General features: G+C 38.8%; 3 protein-coding genes across 5 annotated transcripts in view; 1 reads left to right on the forward strand and 2 right to left on the reverse strand.

The window, feature by feature from the left end:
- Nucleotides 1-6: 6 nt before the first annotated feature.
- Sln (monocarboxylic acid transporter silnoon) lies at nt 7-13,634 on the reverse strand. 2 transcript variants are annotated; one of them, XM_088198109.1, is made up of 15 exons: nt 13,433-13,634; nt 12,818-13,235; nt 11,635-11,993; nt 11,109-11,299; nt 9,180-9,323; nt 9,045-9,111; nt 6,034-6,149; nt 5,813-5,971; nt 5,529-5,746; nt 4,773-4,969; nt 3,534-3,692; nt 3,138-3,280; nt 1,330-1,435; nt 1,047-1,267; nt 7-973 (listed from the first exon to the last, which is right to left on the reverse strand). In XM_088198109.1, exons 2-15 carry the CDS (start codon nt 12,848-12,850, stop codon nt 846-848), a joined length of 2,241 nt encoding a protein of 746 aa, XP_088054235.1. In that variant the 5' UTR covers nt 12,851-13,235; nt 13,433-13,634; the 3' UTR covers nt 7-845. The 2 variants fall into 2 exon arrangements, with proteins under 2 accessions (XP_088054235.1, XP_088054234.1); XM_088198108.1 differs by having other exon boundaries at nt 3,534-3,701; nt 13,433-13,626.
- Nucleotides 13,635-13,858: 224 nt separating this feature from the next.
- On the forward strand, nt 13,859-16,121 carry LOC148230240 (uncharacterized). Of its 2 annotated transcripts, XM_088198112.1 has the most exons (5): nt 13,859-13,975; nt 14,009-14,218; nt 14,279-14,447; nt 14,507-14,638; nt 15,816-16,121. In XM_088198112.1, exons 2-5 carry the CDS (start codon nt 14,059-14,061, stop codon nt 16,078-16,080), a joined length of 726 nt encoding a protein of 241 aa, XP_088054238.1. In that variant the 5' UTR covers nt 13,859-13,975; nt 14,009-14,058; the 3' UTR covers nt 16,081-16,121. The 2 variants fall into 2 exon arrangements, with proteins under 2 accessions (XP_088054238.1, XP_088054237.1); XM_088198111.1 differs by having other exon boundaries at nt 13,909-14,218.
- Invadolysin (leishmanolysin-like peptidase, invadolysin) overlaps nt 16,110-17,938 on the reverse strand; it is a 31,792-nt gene continuing 29,963 nt past the window's right edge. The window contains exon 15 of the mRNA XM_088198107.1: nt 16,110-17,881. Coding sequence (XP_088054233.1) covers nt 16,745-17,881 — 1,137 coding nt within the window. The 3' untranslated portion in view covers nt 16,110-16,744. The remainder of the gene's footprint in view (nt 17,882-17,938) is intronic.

The raw sequence follows: 17,938 nt of genomic DNA on the forward strand, positions 1-17,938 counted from the left end.
AAACGCTTTTTATTTTTAGTGTCGTTTATTTCGTTCACAAATTACATTTTTAATATCGTATTATAGTATAATATTTGGTTAGGATTATGTCATGCTTTTCATACAAAATTTAATTACTTGTAAAATTAAATTAAATCAACACGCTTTCAGTACTCGTTTTTATATATTTTATAGGAAATTTAAATCATAATACGAACGTTTTTAACCACTTCCTTTATTGAAAACATATTTTACAAAAAATAATATTTTCATCTCTCTTTAGAAAACATAGACGCACAGTTACCCCTCCCCTCGCGTTTTAGTCACAGATAATCGGAAACGTTCATTTTGGTCAGACGACGTCGTACGCGACAAAATCGCGTTTTCGTTACAGACGCGTGAATAGAAAAGTATCCATCGCGATAGGACAGCCGTTGGACGCGCAGACACACGCACAAAATATTATAGTCGATTATCGGTAGGAATATGTATAATAATTTCATTACATTGTTTCGTCCTTGTATAAAAATTGTATAATGAACACATTTAATCATACTGTTCGACTGCGCTCTTTCGAATTGCTACGCGGAAAATAAACGCTAAGTGATTAAACGCAATCAATCGATAATATAATGTGAGTGTCACCGACGGAAGCGGAAATTTCCTAAACGAACAGCGGGCGGCCGGACTTCGAGATATAACCGAAAAGTAATCTCCGCCGAAGTAAAATCTAAGGGGCGACGAGCGAAACGAACGCAGACTAGGCCGCAGCGCTCCAGTCGACGCGTCGGTTGCGTTCTAAACTGCGATTACTCATATACGCGTATATAAACAGAGCGTGTTTAATTTTGATATTGCAGCTGGCTTCAATTGTTGCGGTCCATTTCCCTCGTGATGCTTGTCACGACCAGCATGGGAATAGCGCTCAGCATCATGCACGAACCCATGCCGTAGAAGCACAGCGAATACCCGCCGGTCACGTCTTTCATGTAACCTGGATGAAAAATGCAAACGCGTTACAATCTCGCACCGTGCTGCTATAGCGACGCGTCACCGCGCGTATTCACCTGCCAGCGGAGGCACCGTGATGGCGCCGATGCTCTGGAACATTCTCACCAATCCGTACGAAGAGCTGATGCGCTCGGTGCCGAACAAGTCGGTCAGCAGCACGGGGACCAAAAGGAACCAGCAGCCCAAGCAGAGTCCGTAGCATCCGGAGGCCACGGCCATCGCCCACCACGACTTGACCAAAGGTAGACTCAGAACGGCAGCGCCGGCCACCAAAACGCTGAAAATTTTCGTCGATAAGACTTCTGAAAAACCTTATTTACATTATTAGCGAGACGCTACCTGACTAAGTATGCCTTTTTTCGGTCGAAAAGTTGCAAATCGCACAGCCAGCCCAACGTCAATCTTCCGCACAAATCCAACACGGCGCTGATAGCCACCAAGCTTCCTGAAAATCAGCAATGGTTACATTTTAATTTTTCGTCGTATTTAATCACATGACGTTATATGCGATACTACTTTGATAATCAAAAATTACACTGTGTGAAAATTTTGCACTTTTTTATAAATATAAAATAGCTTTTAAATTTATTTACAAGAAATCTGGTCATCGTGACTTGCCAGTTTTTTACATATTTAGTAACGACAGATTGTCGACACCGCCCTTCGATAACTTTAAAAAGTGTTTTATCGAGTACACGCTGGGCTGAGAATACGACGAATTGTACCCTAACGCTCCTAGCAAAAAAAGCGCCATGATAAAAACACAGATACGATTCGTACTCCATCTAGTAAAGCATTTTCTCCAAAGACTTTAGCAGTTCCTTCAGTGTCATAGTGTCATTTAGTTTTTTCCGTGTCATAGTATCGGCTTATCAGCTATGTCATATTACTGATTACCTACTGTGTGGGTTTGCCTGTCAAAATTATTTGAATTAGCTACATTATTTTCATAATAATATTATAAATATTTTTAATGTAACAATGAAGCGACAAACACATAGTTTGGTATCTACATTTAATCATTCAGTCTACGTCCGTTAAAATTCATGAAGCACCATAGTTTTGAAGTTGAAATTAAGCTAAATGAAAACCCTGTACCACTCTCACACTCTCAATACGATGGCAAGTCCCATACGAATTGAACTAGCTCACTGTATGTGTACGAGAAAATATTAAAATCTCGATGTACCGTATTGAACAGTTGGTCGGTCATTGCCAGAGAAGAGTCGACAAGTGCTCCAATCCTAGCCTCTACAGGCAAGAACAGAGGACGTGACCGGGAAGTGAATTCTCAAAACACACGCGTTAGAGCGCCACAGTGACGTCACGATGACGTTTCACGTCGGCGCCGAAATCAGTTCCACAAATACTCACAGGCGTCGCTTCATACGCTGCTGTGAACGCGGGACCAGTTAGTCATAGATTGGATGATGCTGGACAATTACAAGATATACCGAAATGAGAACAAATCAATACAATATCATTAAAAAAAGGTCAGGTTGTTTGGTTTGATAGTAAAAGTCGGCGCGAGCGGTAGCGAGGCGCCTCCAAGACGACGCTAGAAAGAGACGCGAGATGTGACGTCGACATGGCGCCCTAATGCATGCTTTATGGGAATGCGCGACCGGGAACTATGATCGCTCTCCAAGGTCTATATTTGTAGTTGATCGAGCACCGAACGGTTGGCAACTATGCCTCTGAACAATTTATAAAAGCATTTAATCACATAACACTTTTGCAAGTTGACAACGAAACGTATCCCAGCGCTCCTAAAATTAAAGGACCGGGAAACAGGAATGGATACTACCCGAATTCCTTAAACTTTAAGGAATACAATTTACGCTGTACTTTTTTGAGTTGCAATTCATTGCGTTGATTCGGTGATATTGGTCAAAATTCGGCTTAGATATGATTTATTCGATTCGTTACTTTGACGCATTACGCTGGAAATCCATATAACGGAGCCATCTTCTAGTATGCTGCGGCATCATAAAGAGTGCGCAATACTAAAGTACTCGAACCGAAGACAGCGCGGAGAATTCGTACGGCCGTTTCGACTTTCATGCATAACGCTTGGTTTTCGCGTAATAAAGTTCGTTCAATACTTTGAGTAGTAGATTAATTTATTTTATAAATGAAAAACTTACCGGCTTCCGCTTTGGAGTGCCCTATGGCTATCGTCTGAGCTGGCAAGTAATACAGCAAGTATGGCGATCCGGTGGACATGAGAGTCACGGATCCGCTCACCAGCATGAATCTGCAGTCTTTCAGAAGCGACAAGTCCAAATACCTTCAACGCCAAAATTACAGTCAATCAATAAACGCTTTATCGAGTTTACAGCACGAGTATACCTACTTGGCAACCTAGTGCAATTAAATCTTATTATTCGACAATTCGAAATCTGGTGCTGCAAAACTCTATATATGTAGATAAGTTGTATTAAATATAGCTCGAGCACGGCGACGTTCGTGCAAATGTCTGAATTACCTTACAATATATGGAGTTTATAGAAAATTTCGAATTGGTAATTGTCGGTACGCACCTGGAGATGCGATCCACGCAAGTCGTTTTCTTGTCCAGGACTTCGGCTTCTATGTCGTTTTCGACTTCCACCACTTTGCTGGGGATTATGTCCTGTTTGGTGATCAATTTTTGAGGCACCGCTATTGTCGGCGCCGATGGCGGCTTTATGTACATTGACCTGCAATTTCTTCATTTTCATTCATTCAATATTATAAAAAGTATATATTACATTTTCTCCTAACATACTGCCAATGCTCTCTATTCTCTAAGACTATTTAAGACGACACGTTGCGTGACAGTTTAGTCGATCGAGATTACTGATTTGTAATGAAAATACTCGAAGCATCGAGCCTTTTTATATCCTTTAACTTGAACTGTCGACAACTTCAACTCTAAGTTCTCGACAAAGCGAGTGTTTATAACGAATTTCAGTATTGAGTCGGAGCATTTTAAGCGGAGTTGGAGTCGTAAAAAATCGACCAACTCCGACTCCTTTTCAACCATTTTCACTCCGACCGATTTTCTAATTGTTGTTAAGTGAGTAATATGAAGTAGACAAAAGTTATTATACACTTAATCAAATACCCAACAACAGCCAACCGGCCACCGGCAGGCGTGGTCACACGTAGACACATACAATGGCGCGGCACTAATCCAAGCGAATTACATCCACGGTCATGTTTCTACACTGGTCATATTTACATTTGACATATCAGAAATAATATGTATTTACTAATTACTTTCACACCTAATTCGTTAACACATCATCTGGCTGTCATAAAAATTCAGAACTCGACAATATTTTTTTTAATTTATAACAAACCTATTTCACCCTTTTCTAATATATATGTATATCGAATATACCTAAAAACAGAAGCTGATAATCGTATTTATAGAAAGCCTCGTATCTGACTGAACCTTGTTCACAAATAAATTATGTGAAGAAAACGGAATTATTATCATAACTTTACCTCTATGTCCTACTCGTCTTATATAGCGCACGGATGTGGCCGTTTTCCGCATTTTTAAACAAGGTTAGAATAAATAAGCGGACCCTCGGATTAACTGCGTTGAAAATAATTATTTTATCATCTTTCTATTCCGAACGATTTAGGAAATGCGGGATCGTTCCAAGTTTAGATTTGTAAATGAGCGAATTAATTCGACGAATAGTCCCCTCCTCGAAACGAGCAGTGTACTATTTTAAATACCTTATTTTATGTATAACATATTTGGATCGCCGTAATCGGAGAATTACCTGCTGAAAGGACGATGCCTCGATTTGTAGACGCACGTGGAGTCTGTGGTGAGGTCTTCTACGCTGTGCAATATGCTAGATGAGCGGGTAGCCCTCAATCTGAGACGTCCTTCGGCCCAGTGAGAGCCGACGCCCAAAACGTCCTTGCCTTCGGACGACTCTTCGGAATCCGAGACGATCTGAGCCGGCTTAGCGACCTAAAAGCGATTCGCATTATTATCCACTACTCCCGTAAGCTTCATAAGATTCCCATGTCGTCTGGACGAAGTACCGTTACACGAAATAGCAAGCTTTATCTCTTTCTTTGTTGCGTGCAACACCCCTCCCACTTTTATTTCTAGGGGCTGGGCGTCAGTCCTGGATTGTTAAAAGAATAAATTTGATTAACCTACAATACCACTAACTTCATTCCATAATTTTGCTACTTATGTATCTGATTTTTTTAATTTTGCCCAGAATTTTAATGATCTTTTAAATAAATATAATTATTATAGTCATTATTAAATATGTTCCTACTATTGTTGTTTCCAAAATCAATAAAATATTTATATTTATTATAATAAAATAGCATTATTATATAATAAAAATAAAATGGTAAATATTTCTTTAAAAACGCAGGGTAACAGGCCAACGGTGTATGGCTGAGAGGCAAATAGTAGTGGATTCTAATTAGAATGTAACGGTAAACCATCGAGCTCGATAGGGAATCTTATGATGCCTCCCGTAAAGCGACCGAGTGCGAAGGTGCCGATTTACTTCGACGAGACTAGGGTGAAACAGTTCGCAGATGAGATTGTTCCTAGGAGAGTTAACTTTCAAGCTGAGGTCGCTTCCCAAGGCTGGGTTTTTCCGGAGAGCCCCCGCATCGGCCTCCGCGGTTAGTAAGATGTTCTTGTTGTTCAAGAAAGCGTCCACGTCGTTGAGGCGCTCCGCGATGAACAGACTTTCCAGCCGATTGTCTAGTTTGGCGTTGTCTGAAACGTGCGTCGTTCAGATTTCATTATGAGCGTCTTTCGACTTTCGAGGCGATGTCGACTCACTCGAATTCGGACTGGCGAAGGTCAGAGGGGCAGAATCTGCCACTTCCGTGGTGGACGTGGCCGCCGACGGCTGCTGACCTTCTTCCGGAGAAACGGGATCTTCCGAAGGCGGCGATCTGTAAATGGCGGCGCTCACGCACACGTGCAGCATTCCACCGCCTGAAAATGAAAATTTTAGTTTCACGAAAGACTATAGCTAAACTAACTCGGATGGTAAGTACCCAGAAGCAGGATGGTTCCATGAAATCCGTATTTGTTCACTAGAGGCTCGATGATCAGAGGAAATACGAAGCTCCCCGCTGCAGTTCCACTCACGCATATTCCGTTAGCGAGGGCTCTGTAAATTTACAAGTTTAATGCTGAACTCTATCGATAAATTGCCATCGACGCGTATCTGCTCTGTTCTAGAATTGTTTTCAAAAAAATATACTACACAATTTTACAAATTTATGATTAAATTTGAAATTTTGAAATTAGCGAATAATCAAAAAAATTCCAAAAAACATCTGATTCCATCTCGCAAAGGAGAAGTTCTGTGTCTTCGAGATACTAAATTTATCTATAACAGAACGCTTCAAACAAATTTAAAATCTTATCTCATCAGTGTTTGACGATGAATGGACTATTGCTCAGATGGCAACTGGTACACAAACATTGGTCACAAAAAGATTGCTCATACGAACATTAGTCACAAGGCAACATTCACATGAAAATTGGTCAGCAAGGCGATTACTCATAGGAATATTGCTCATACAGTTTATGGAAAAGTAAGTTTTTCAGGAAAGTTATTTAATTTCAATACACGTCCATTGAGTACAAATAATTTAATAAAACCATTCTTATGAGTTAATCCATCTAAATGTAAATAGAAAACTGGTTTAACATTTAAAAAAAACATACAATATAAATTAAATGGCCGCTTCTGTATTTTTTTGTGAAATTATATTTTCACTAGTGAAATCCAAATACATTTTCACCAATAGATATATATTTACCTAAGTTCGTAGCATTCTTGAATTAGGATCTATAATTTGGAAGGATATTTGGTTTATTATCCGTTCTCATATCCCAGCAACTTTCTTTTAGGAGCGTTGGGATACGACTCGCTGAGTTCATACAGAAAGTTGTATGTCGCTAAGCATTTCTTTAAACTACTAAAAGGTGCTGTCGACAATCCAGCACTTCTCGAGGAATTTCAGTTTTGGATTCTAGAATAGCTGTTGGGACTTAGACGTCCAACTCGCCTATGACTGTCGCCATTCGGCTCCTTAATACGCTGGCATTGCATATTGATCTGTTTAATGTCCGCTACGAGGAGCTGGTCCGGTTCATATCATATACTTTTATTATTTTATGATTTTTTGTTTGCTTCTTTATATGCGTTATTTTAATCATATATTTTGCAGTAGGAAATATTAATTTGCTTTGTGACCAATTTTCATGTGAGCAGTTGCCATATGAGCATTAATCATCAAACCGTGTCCGACGTATTCACTGCCGCAAAAAAGCGACGTTTTTCGGTAGGTAATGATTTTATCGCGACAAAAGTAACTCGAACGGCCAGAACATGTTGAAGGACAGAACATGATAAAACATAACACGAAGAAACCGAACTGTGATAGAACAAAACAGAACTATAACAGAACAAAACGGGAGAAAATAACATGTTTTATTATGTGTTGTTCAGATTTTTAATGGGTGCGATTTAATAGAGAATTATTTTAACATATATGTGCATTTAAATAAATACTTCGCTTCATAAAACGAATTGTTTGCGCATTACAAAAATAAAAAAATGAGCATTAAATAAATATATTTATGTTCAATAAAAATATTAGATTGAGCTACATTAAATTTGTAGTGTGCAATAAAACGAATGATTTGTGCATTAAAATAAATAAGCTGTGTGTTGGTGTAGCAACGACCGAAGTTAAGCAGTATTGGGCATGGTCAGTACTTGGATGAGTGGCCGCTTGCTGACACACCGGATGTCGTTGGCCATAATGCGGCCAGTTATTGAACCATTTATATAGGGGATATATTGTAGACAATTTATATAATCCTCCTTTTAAATAAATTTGTTTCAGAGAGTTATTCATGAGGACTAACGCGCCTAATCTGTCCAACAGTTATAACTTTTGGTGGTCGGAAAAGCAAAAAACAGTTCAAAATGAAAAGTTAAGGGTTGCCATAGAAAGCTGAATTGGTAATAGATAAAGCTCGTCATCCGAATAAAAGCAAATTGAACACGAATGACGGTCTTATGGATGCAATTACCGCCTAATGTTACAAGTTTAATTTCACCCACGGACCGAGGTGTTATATCATCAATGAAACGGCTTTACGGAGCTGGTCTTCTCAAAACCCCTTGTCGAGGAAGACGATGGCTTGATCAATTTCTGAAAAAAAATGACGATATTGGATTCTATACATGGAATATCATAATCTTAGTCAAAAGAAAATCCAGTAACACTTGTTCGGTCGTGGAGAAAGATTCTTCCTAACGTGGAAACAGATGTATTGGATTCTAAAGATATATCTGAAATATACAGATTAAGGGAATATTTAAAATACTATTAAAACGTCGATCGGGAAAACATCAAAGAGTGGTTTGATCGCGATTCAAACGATCCCGGTTTACAACGCTCACTCAAATAAAAGAGGAAGAAAGCGATAGTGAAAATACAAGTTAATAAAATACAAAAGATCACATTAGTCACATGACAGCATTGACTTCTGTTTCTGAGACTTTACTGAACTACATCGACCAAAGGAGATTCAAATATAACGATATAATGCCACATAGTAAATTTCGTACAGATATTTAATATCTATTTAATAATTCCCAAAAGCAAACAAGAATAGCAGATTTTCTTAGTTAATAAAAAAATAATATTCTGTATACATATTTTAAAACCAAATAAAAATTGATAGCTTGGATTATCCGTGTTTTTAAATTACCCATGCCTCCCTCCCCAGCATTAGACCGGATAATTGAGATTATACCGCATTTAATTAATAATAAAGAGATGCGACAAAAACAATATTTTATTTTTCTCGTCGTATTACGTTTTATCATGTTCCATTTCTTCTTGTTATCGAATGTGTCATATTTCAAAATAAATGTATTTCATAGATTAACGTTTAGTATATAACTTTACTTCGTGCTTATTATTTTAATAATATATAAGATTATTAAAACACTATTAGAAATCGGAAATATTACACGTACCTATGCTTGTCAAAGTACTGAGACACTATTATGATTCCAGGTGTGGTCGACAGTCCTCCTCCGATACCTTTACAAAGATAACATATTTAAGTATCGACATGATTGCTACGATCGAAAAGATGTGTTAATACTCACCGGTTAGGATTCCAAAGGTGAAAAACAAATGCTCGAGAGACGTAGCGAAGTAACTGAGGGCTAATCCCGCCGAACAGCACAGTCCTCCCAGGAATACTACTGCTCGACAAGAAAACCTTTGACACAAGGCTGAAGACACCGGCGCTGTGCGTTTATGACAAAATAAGAAACGTCATTATAGGATATACAGTATTATGTAATATTAAAGCGTACGTATGTATATGTTAATAATCATAAAAAAAACAAAACAAGATCGTGTTTTTTAAATATATCTTCGGATTTTTTATAAATAAAATATTTGACGTATTTCGTTAATTATGAAAAATAATATAAATTAAATGGCCGCCTCTGGACTTTTTGCAGCAGCCGACCCTTTTGATGTAATTTTTTATGTATTTATCGTACATTTAGGGCGGCATCTCGGTTATAACTTGGCGGACGTTGGTTATTATGTGTTCAAACGTTACGGGTTTGTCAGCGTAGACACCATCTTTGCGTAAACTCACTAAAAATCCATTGGCGTTAAATCACATGATGTCACCAAAACGTGAAATAATGTGACAAAAATAATCGATTATCATGCACCTACAGCGCTCATCGTTGACTATTACAGTCCGATCTTTAAGGTTTTCAAAAAAGTAAGGCCCAACGACGTTGTCTGACTACATTTTTGGCATGTGAATGCTCTTTCGTGAATCAAATGAGGATTTTCCTTGCCTCATATATGGCAATTTTGCTTATTAACATATAGGTGGAAATGTGTCTCATCAGAGAAGAAGATTTTCTTTGTAAAATCAGCATCAACTTCCTGCTGCTGTAATACCCATCCTGCGTGAATTTTTCGTTGTCCACGATTTCTGGGCTTCAGTTATTGTGTTATCTGAATTTTACATAGGTGCAAGTCCAAAAGCTGCGAACACCGACGAATCGACAATTCCAGGTCTTCAGCTACACGTTCACTTACAGCAGCAATATTCTCGGCTGAACGGGAGTCACGATGATGCACAGCCCTTATCCTATCTCCAACGCTTGCAGTCTCTTCAAATTGGTTCGCTCAGTAGGACGATACAATTGACCATAATCTTCTCGTAAATTTCGATACACAGTTCGTGCAGAAATTGAACAATTTTTACGCGTTGGGCGGGTGGTTAATCGATCCACATTTACATACTTATTATTATTTATTTATGTGCGATGTATAAATGTTACAGTGAGTGTGTATTTTTCAGTGAAGTTATATCCATACAATATTAAGTCCAAATATATTTTCACCAGTAGATATGTATATTTCTACTAGCAAAAATATAATTTAACCGATAAGCGCTAGTGAAATTATATGCTGCTCTCAATTTGACAGTTGCGAAACGTTCATTTGCTGTTCAAATCTAAATCTAACGTAATGAAAGTTCGAAAACTAATTATAGTTTTAGAACTTTCCAAAATACAAATTAAGGCAACTCATATCTTAGGGGGAAATAAGCGGAAGAAGAAATACAGACAAGCGTCGCATCTCGCATATTGCTTCATTGTTAGTCTGCACTTGAATAGTACACATATGTTTTAAAAATATGGTAGCTATCCTTGTATATATATATATAACTTTGGACTTCTGATATAAGAGTGTTGGTCAAATTATATTCAAACCGATTTTTTACCAATAGGAAGGCGTAAAAACAATTATCACTTCTCAGAAGGCAAAAATTCACGTCAAAAGCAATAAAATCGTGTTAGCGTCATAGCGGAACTGCCGTTACCGAGCGTTCCCACTGCGACGGCATCGGAGAAAAAGACTTCATCTTGAAATACAGGAAGTGAAATCATATGACAAATCTCTAAATATTTTCGAGCTCACAGTTCTATATATAAATTTAAAATACAACTTATACGATTGCATATTTAGCAGACCCTAGTACTGATAAAGAAACTCACCTAAAGCGAGACACAGCGCCGTCAGTATAGCAGGAATCCAAGAGGCCACGGACGCCGAAGAGTCCGGAAAAGTCTCGAGAACTTCGACGTATAACAGTCCATAAGATTTGACCAAGCCGGCCACCCAGAACTGGACTAAAAACGCCCCGGCTACGATCAGCCACCCATAGCCGCCGTCCCTATTTCTGGACCTTAAAATAAATATATTCGCGTGATGATTTTACTTAATTTATTATAAAGCGAAGTGTTCCGAGCCTTGCACCGATTTTCAAAAGTTACGTTATTATTGCTATCGCGTTTATTAAAACAATATAAATTTACGAAATAATAGTTTTAAGTCACGTTTTCCCGTCGGAAACGATATGCCCTATCGATCTAACTGCGATTCTACTAAACGAGTTAATCTAGTAATTTAAATTCTTAAGAACGATAAATTTGCCGTTCCGCATGGGCCGAGCGTATACGAACAATAACGAAGTATCTCGGAAGACTCGGAACGCTTTGCGATAGAGTACTACGTCGCTACCTCTCAGCCTGCGACTCTACGGAGCGGCGTCGCTTGGACTTGGAGCGTCGCTTGCAACGTCTCTGGCCGCTCTTGCCCAGCTCCTTGGACTTGGCGATGAGCGGGCGAGCTGTGAGACTCGATATGGTTAGCAGGTTGTCCTCCTCCTCGAGGTTCGTGTCCGGGGGACTCTGCACGTTGTACGCGCCCAGCGGCAGGTGTCTCGGCCTCGCCGGCGCTTCCAGGGCCGGAGCGGACTGGACCGACAGGAGGGAACTAGACATCACGTCGAGGGATACCAGAACCTCGTCCGCCTGCAGCAACGGCTGCGCTCCGTTGATGGCCTCGTTCGAGACTGTTCCGTTTCCGTCGCACGCGTCCTGAAAAAGTTCCAATTTAGTACGCGCGCGTCCTGACCTAGCTGCTTGAATAGTTTTACAGCGATTTATTCAAATGAATGCGTCCGGCAGTTCCTCGAGTACAGAATACTTTATAATCTGGTATGACCTTTGTTCTAAACGCTAGGTCGACAATATTCAATGACGCGCGCGAGCGTAAAGCGGATTTTACGGTTTAAGTTTATCCTTCTATAATAAAATTCAGTTATGGAGATATTTTAGAGTCGATCATGAAGCACATTGCTATTCGATTATTCCCTTTTATATATATATTATTGATTCGTTCTATTTGCGAATATATTATTTCGCATGCTACCGCAACTTTTGAATAAGGTCAAATGGAAAGGCTTAGTCGTCGACCATCTGTAATATGTGTATATATTAATAAATTGCATACATTTTATCGAAAAAAAAAACATTATATGAATAACGATCTTTCAGAAATTTGAAGGCTTTCTTGTGTTATATACAAATTTAATCATATCCTAAATAAAGTTAACGTTTAAAACGTCATATTTTTCTCTCACCGTTTGTATATTTTAATTGAAATTTGATTAACTAAATAGTTTCGATACATATTCAACGCTCGTGACGTTACTGCAAAAAAGGAAAAACAAAAAACATAGCGATGGATATCCGCATTGAATTCTATTGAATATTTTGTCGAGTCGCTTAGGAACGTTTTAGACGGGACGCATGTATTATGTAAAGTCGAGGAATAAACAAACGAGGATAATCGATAGCGGATAGGGAAGTCGGTTGACGTCATCGAGCCGCGTCAATCGATATACGGAGACGTCTCTCACCTGCACGAAACTCCACTCTCTGGGCAGCGACATGTTTCGCTCTGTCTCCTACTCTCCGAAGCCAGACACACCGGCAGACCGAACTGGTACTTTTGGTCTTCGAGGGCCCCTCCTGATCCGCGCCGGCCGGATTGGGACCCCTTGTTCATTGATTTTTTAAGGTTTTGTTTTATGTGTGGAGCCGTTTTTACAATATATCTTCTACCGAAGGTTGATCTTCCGCCGATCGCCTTCGATCGCTTTCGACTTTATCTTTATATCAGTCGACCGACAAAACTATAACGAAACTCGTATAAAAATATTTAATATACTCTTCTTGCGAGAATCACATGCCGATTTTTTTTCTACTCGTGTAATCTATCGACCGACGATCCGGACGATCGCGGTTTCGATCGGCTCTCTCGCTCCGCGCGTTACTCTGCAAATAGGAAAAACTCGATTAGAGGGGTGACAAAGTTCGCAAAACAATATGGCGGTCGGGTGCGGAAATGTCACCTTCGCGATTTTTTATTAATTATAAGCTTCGCGATAAACTGAACCAATTAAAACATTTTTAGCGCATTTACGATTTACTTTGTATTATTATCGATAATTTATTTCATTCACGACCCTCACCTTGTTTTATCGACTCTTTTTATATATCAGAATATATACGCGATTATCACGCACATATATGCGTATACTTATGTAGCGGGTATAAAAACAAATTAAATACGTAACACGAGTTATTTTGCCGAGTGCGATTCGGAGAGTGAGCGTAAAGCGGCGGAGAATCCTAAGCCGCATGTGCGCTATCGATCCAGTTCCGTAAACGACCTCAAAGCAAAACAACGAACTTTCTAGCAACACTTTCTTTTTTTTTTGTTTATTGTTTATTTGTTGAGCTCTTTAGTCTTTAAAAGCGCTAAATACGCAATAATTCAAACCATCGTAAATTTTAAATGCGCGTAATTGACCTCAGTCTACGATTTACCGCAAATTGTTTTTGTTGTTTTATTATAAACAATAATATTACACTTTTAGGAGACAATTTATTAAATAGACAATAATCTATAATTATAATCTAGAAATCAATAAAAAGGGTAGCGTTTCTACATGGCCGAAATATCTGATCTTAAGGCTACCGTCGAACTGTTTGACGTTTGTTTTGACAGCTCTCTCTCTGCGATCGCCGAAAGTGCATTTCGCAAACTGTGTTTGATTCAGTTTAAACTATACGAAGTCGCATCCACATCGACAAGATGGCGAGTGAAGATAACCTCAAAGATGATTTGGCTCCGCTCAATATTATGGAATACACCTTCACCGAAAAGATGCTCTTCGTCGACACGACTCAACTGAAAAAGTTTGCGCAAACGTTTCCGAACATTCATAAAAAAGATCTCAAGCCGTTTGTTTTGCGTGAGTCTCTTGTGGTACTACATATTTGGTGCTAATTTAATTTTTTTTATTCGCCTTCAGTGACTCTGAAGGAGATGGAAGGGCAAACTCCTCGCGTGGGAGGCGTTTCGAATATGACGCATTATGTGGCGATCAGGTCACTGGTGCACGCTTTGTACAGAGAAGCTTCACTCGCCGATAAGCACAGACCGCCTTTCGAAGAAGTCTACGATTATCTGGTATCTTTAAAGTGAGTCAATTGAAATTTAAGCTTCGAAGAGCGATCTATTTAAACGAATTTTTTTAAAGGTTATCGGCAGATTGCAGTCGGGAATTATTAAACATAATTTGGAATCCGGAGGTGTTTAATAAAGTTCCTAAAGCTATCGGAATAAACCCGACGATAGTCAGTACAAGATGGATGATCGATATATCTTATTGGTATTCTTGATAATATTTTTACACATTATTCATTTTGCTATACATTCTCGTATTAAGATATCGTCGATTATATTTTTTATATTTGCTTTTTTAACCTTTTGAGTAGTGAGTTTTATATTTTATATATGTAAATGTATATTACTTATATTTAAACTCAAACCTAACCTAAACGAATGGAACAATAAAAGCTATATTTTATTTTAAATATTGTAGTATTTTATTAAACGATATGATGTCGAAATTCCGTGAATTTGTGAACAAATACAGTTTTAATGATATTGAACAGTTAAATTGTAAATCAATAGTTTGATACGTTTTAGTTAGTGAAATTATATTTATTCTAGTGTAAATATACCTTAATATCTTGTAAATATACTATTTTATAATATTATAGAATACATATTCATTTATTATTAAAATACATATTAGTTTAATATTTAATAAATAACTTTAATTAACATTAGCACTGTGTCATCTTAACATTTTGCCGGGGACAAAATGTTAATACAACATATAATCTTACTCCACACCAAACGTTGCAGCCTTATTCAGTTAACGTTTTGTCATGTAACCGTGCTCGGGTACTTCAAAACTGAATTTTCGACCACCGTACATGTATGGCAATATTACTCAGAGTAAATTAGAGTATTATCATAGTTGTTACATATCATATATTTAATTTTGAGATTTTCGCTCTAATTATAATTATGAAATTTTAAAGTAGAAAAAGTGAAACCAATTGCAAAATAGTTTTTAAATTTGTTTATGTAAGTATAAAATTGTAAAAATGTATACAATCTATTTCTGTAAATAGTTTTTTGCTAATGTGCCTAAGTTTTTTGTTATGGTCAATTACAGCTACTTGGGATTATATTTAAAAACATTTTTTTTGACCCAAAATTTTAGCTGATTTATAAAGTTATGCTCTGATTTCAAATCTGTCATTAGTTTACATATAATTTAAGATATTAAACGTTTGTTAGCAATAAATCGTAATCATCCATAAAAATAAAAACTCCAACAGCAACTCATTACATCACTACGATAACAAAAAAGATCATTTTTTGAAATATCAATAATATAATAGACGATATCTAAACGAGTAACTTTATTAGAATAAAAACAAGTTATCTTATCTACGCAACAATAATCTCACTGTAATGTTTATTTCTTTCAGTCAACGAAACACGGACGACGTCAAAAACGAAGATAAGGAAACGAAAATTGATTTTTTCCGGAACCATATTAGAATAATTTTATTTTTAAAATTGTCCGACGGCGCCAAAAAGACTTACAGCTTACGATGGCATCAACTGGCAAAGCTCAGACTGGACGTCTCCGAAGCTCTGCGATTGATAGAAGAGGCCGAAGAATTGCTTAGACTGCACGACGAAAAAGATAAAGAAAACTTACGAATTATGAGAGCCGAAGGACATTTTTGATCTATTTATATACGTACAAATAAAACAACTTTTACTAGAAATAATTGTTTATTGCATTCGTTTACGAAACATACGCTTCTAATTCGTCATTAATATATTATTATTTATATTTATTTATTTTTAAATCTTCCGTTGTAACCTGACGGGCGTAAGCCCGATACGTTACAATGGGGTAAATCCGTACCAACTGGGTGAGTTAATCTGATATAATGAATACCTACAAGTATTAACCACCAGACTGGTCTGGAAATCGGCGACATCTATATATTTAATTATAAATTATTACGTGTAACACAATTTATAATCAAAGATGTCACTGTAGCTAAGGCCGGTTATTTTAATAATAGTGCGTTTTTTTATAAATAAAAATTCAAGTGCCGCTGCCGGGACTCGAACCGGCAACCTCAGAATTGCTAGTCTGACAGGTTACAGATTGCGCTATTCCGTCCTTATGGAATGACTATATGGAATGACTATAAAAATATATTTAAAATTCGAGAGACGAGAATCGGCCGCGTATCACATGCAAGAACTAATCGCTAAATCGCTAAACTATCTTAACTATATACAATACGTTATATTCGTTATCGACGGACAGATTGAGTTATCACGTTCGCTCGTTATAATCGACGACGACTCGGAACGCAATCGCAGCGACCTACGATCACCTCCTGGCGCTCTTGTTACTCTCTGACGGGAGGCCAGACGTCGAGCACCTCTTCTCCGGAGCGAAAGCGTCTTTTTTGACACCGATCGGTTCGTCCAGTTCGAAGTAACGCGGCTCTTCATCCAGGTCTATCTCGCTGAACTTGTCTTTTTTCTTGTCTTTCTTGCCAGAGTCTTTGCTGCGGCGCCTCTTTATCTCATCGCTCTTCTTCGAATCTTCCGAGACCCGCCCGCTCGCTTCGTTGCCGTCTTTTTTCTTAATGCTGCTTTTCTTGAAAGAGTCCGCTCCGTTGTTTTCCGTCTCGTTGGTGTAATCGTCAACGGAGCGTATCACGTGACTGATTCTGCGCCTATTTTTCTCGGAAGCTATTTGAATCTCGCTGTCCGAGTGATATTCGGACGGTGAATACGTCAAATACGCCACTTTGTTGGGGGACATGGCGTAATCTAAATCGTCAGCGTCTTTGGGTCGATCCGACTCTTTTCGCTCGTCGGGAACTCGTCCGTCTTCCGTCGCGTGGCTCTGCACTATGACGTCGTGCGAACCATCATCGATCGGAGGATTTTTAGGTACTCCGTCGGTGTCGCCTTCGGCTCCGTGCACGATGACGACTTCCTCTAGATTGAATCGCGCCTGAGAGAGTTGCCTCTTTCCGTTTCCGCCTTTGCCGTCCCGACCGACGTTGGTTATTTTGTCCCTGGCTTTCTTGGTGAACTCAGCGACGCTCTGCGCGGCTTGGATGGCCGTGTTGCTGCACAGGCAGAAGCTGGTGATGAAGAGCACGATGCCGAGGCTGATGGACACGGCCATGACGTGCAGGCTAATGTTGGGACGCGACGTGGGCTGAGCGGCTCCGCACTGCAACTCGTCCCGTTGATAGAAATTGTTCGGAGGGGCTTCGTCGCCCATCTTGCAGTGCTCTCCTCGCTTCTCGAACTCCGGCTGACATATTTCTTTGCAAGGAGGGCACTTGAGCGACCCTCTGTGGAGCCATCCCAACCGTAGAATGCGCACGGCTAGCTCTTGACCGGCGTGGAAGCACTCGTAAGAATAGTTTCCCACTTTAATGTGAAGTCGTCCGTTTTCGCATCTGTACTCGTAACAACCCGAACCCCAATGCTGCCACTGTCGAACCTGCAACGTCGATCGTACGCGATAGATGCGATTTACGAATACCGGTGTAATGAATAT

Source organism: Plectrocnemia conspersa, unplaced genomic scaffold (assembly GCF_051122295.1).
Source record: "Plectrocnemia conspersa isolate PC_06_02 unplaced genomic scaffold, ASM5112229v1 ptg000011l, whole genome shotgun sequence".
Lineage (NCBI taxonomy): Eukaryota > Metazoa > Arthropoda > Insecta > Trichoptera > Polycentropodidae > Plectrocnemia > Plectrocnemia conspersa.

What these genes read in the sequence shown, in the direction of transcription:
- LOC148230240 (XM_088198112.1), top strand. Translation starts at nt 14,059, where the DNA reads ATGGCGAGTGAAGATAACCTCAAAGATGATTTGGCTCCGCTCAATATT. An exon ending in GATTATCTGGTATCTTTAAA is followed by an intron (nt 14,448 to 14,506) that starts GTGAGTCAATTG and finishes ATTTTTTTAAAG; the next exon opens with GTTATCGGCAGATTGCAGTC. An exon ending in ATGATCGATATATCTTATTG is followed by an intron (nt 14,639 to 15,815) that starts GTATTCTTGATA and finishes TATTTCTTTCAG; the next exon opens with TCAACGAAACACGGACGACG.
- Sln (XM_088198108.1), bottom strand. Translation starts at nt 12,850, where the DNA reads ATGTCGCTGCCCAGAGAGTGGAGTTTCGTGCAG. An exon ending in TTCACCCTAGTCTCGTCGAA is followed by an intron (nt 4,970 to 5,528) that starts GTAAATCGGCAC and finishes AATCGCTTTTAG; the next exon opens with GTCGCTAAGCCGGCTCAGAT. An exon ending in GCACTCCAAAGCGGAAGCCG is followed by an intron (nt 1,436 to 3,137) that starts GTAAGTTTTTCA and finishes GCTGATTTTCAG; the next exon opens with GAAGCTTGGTGGCTATCAGC.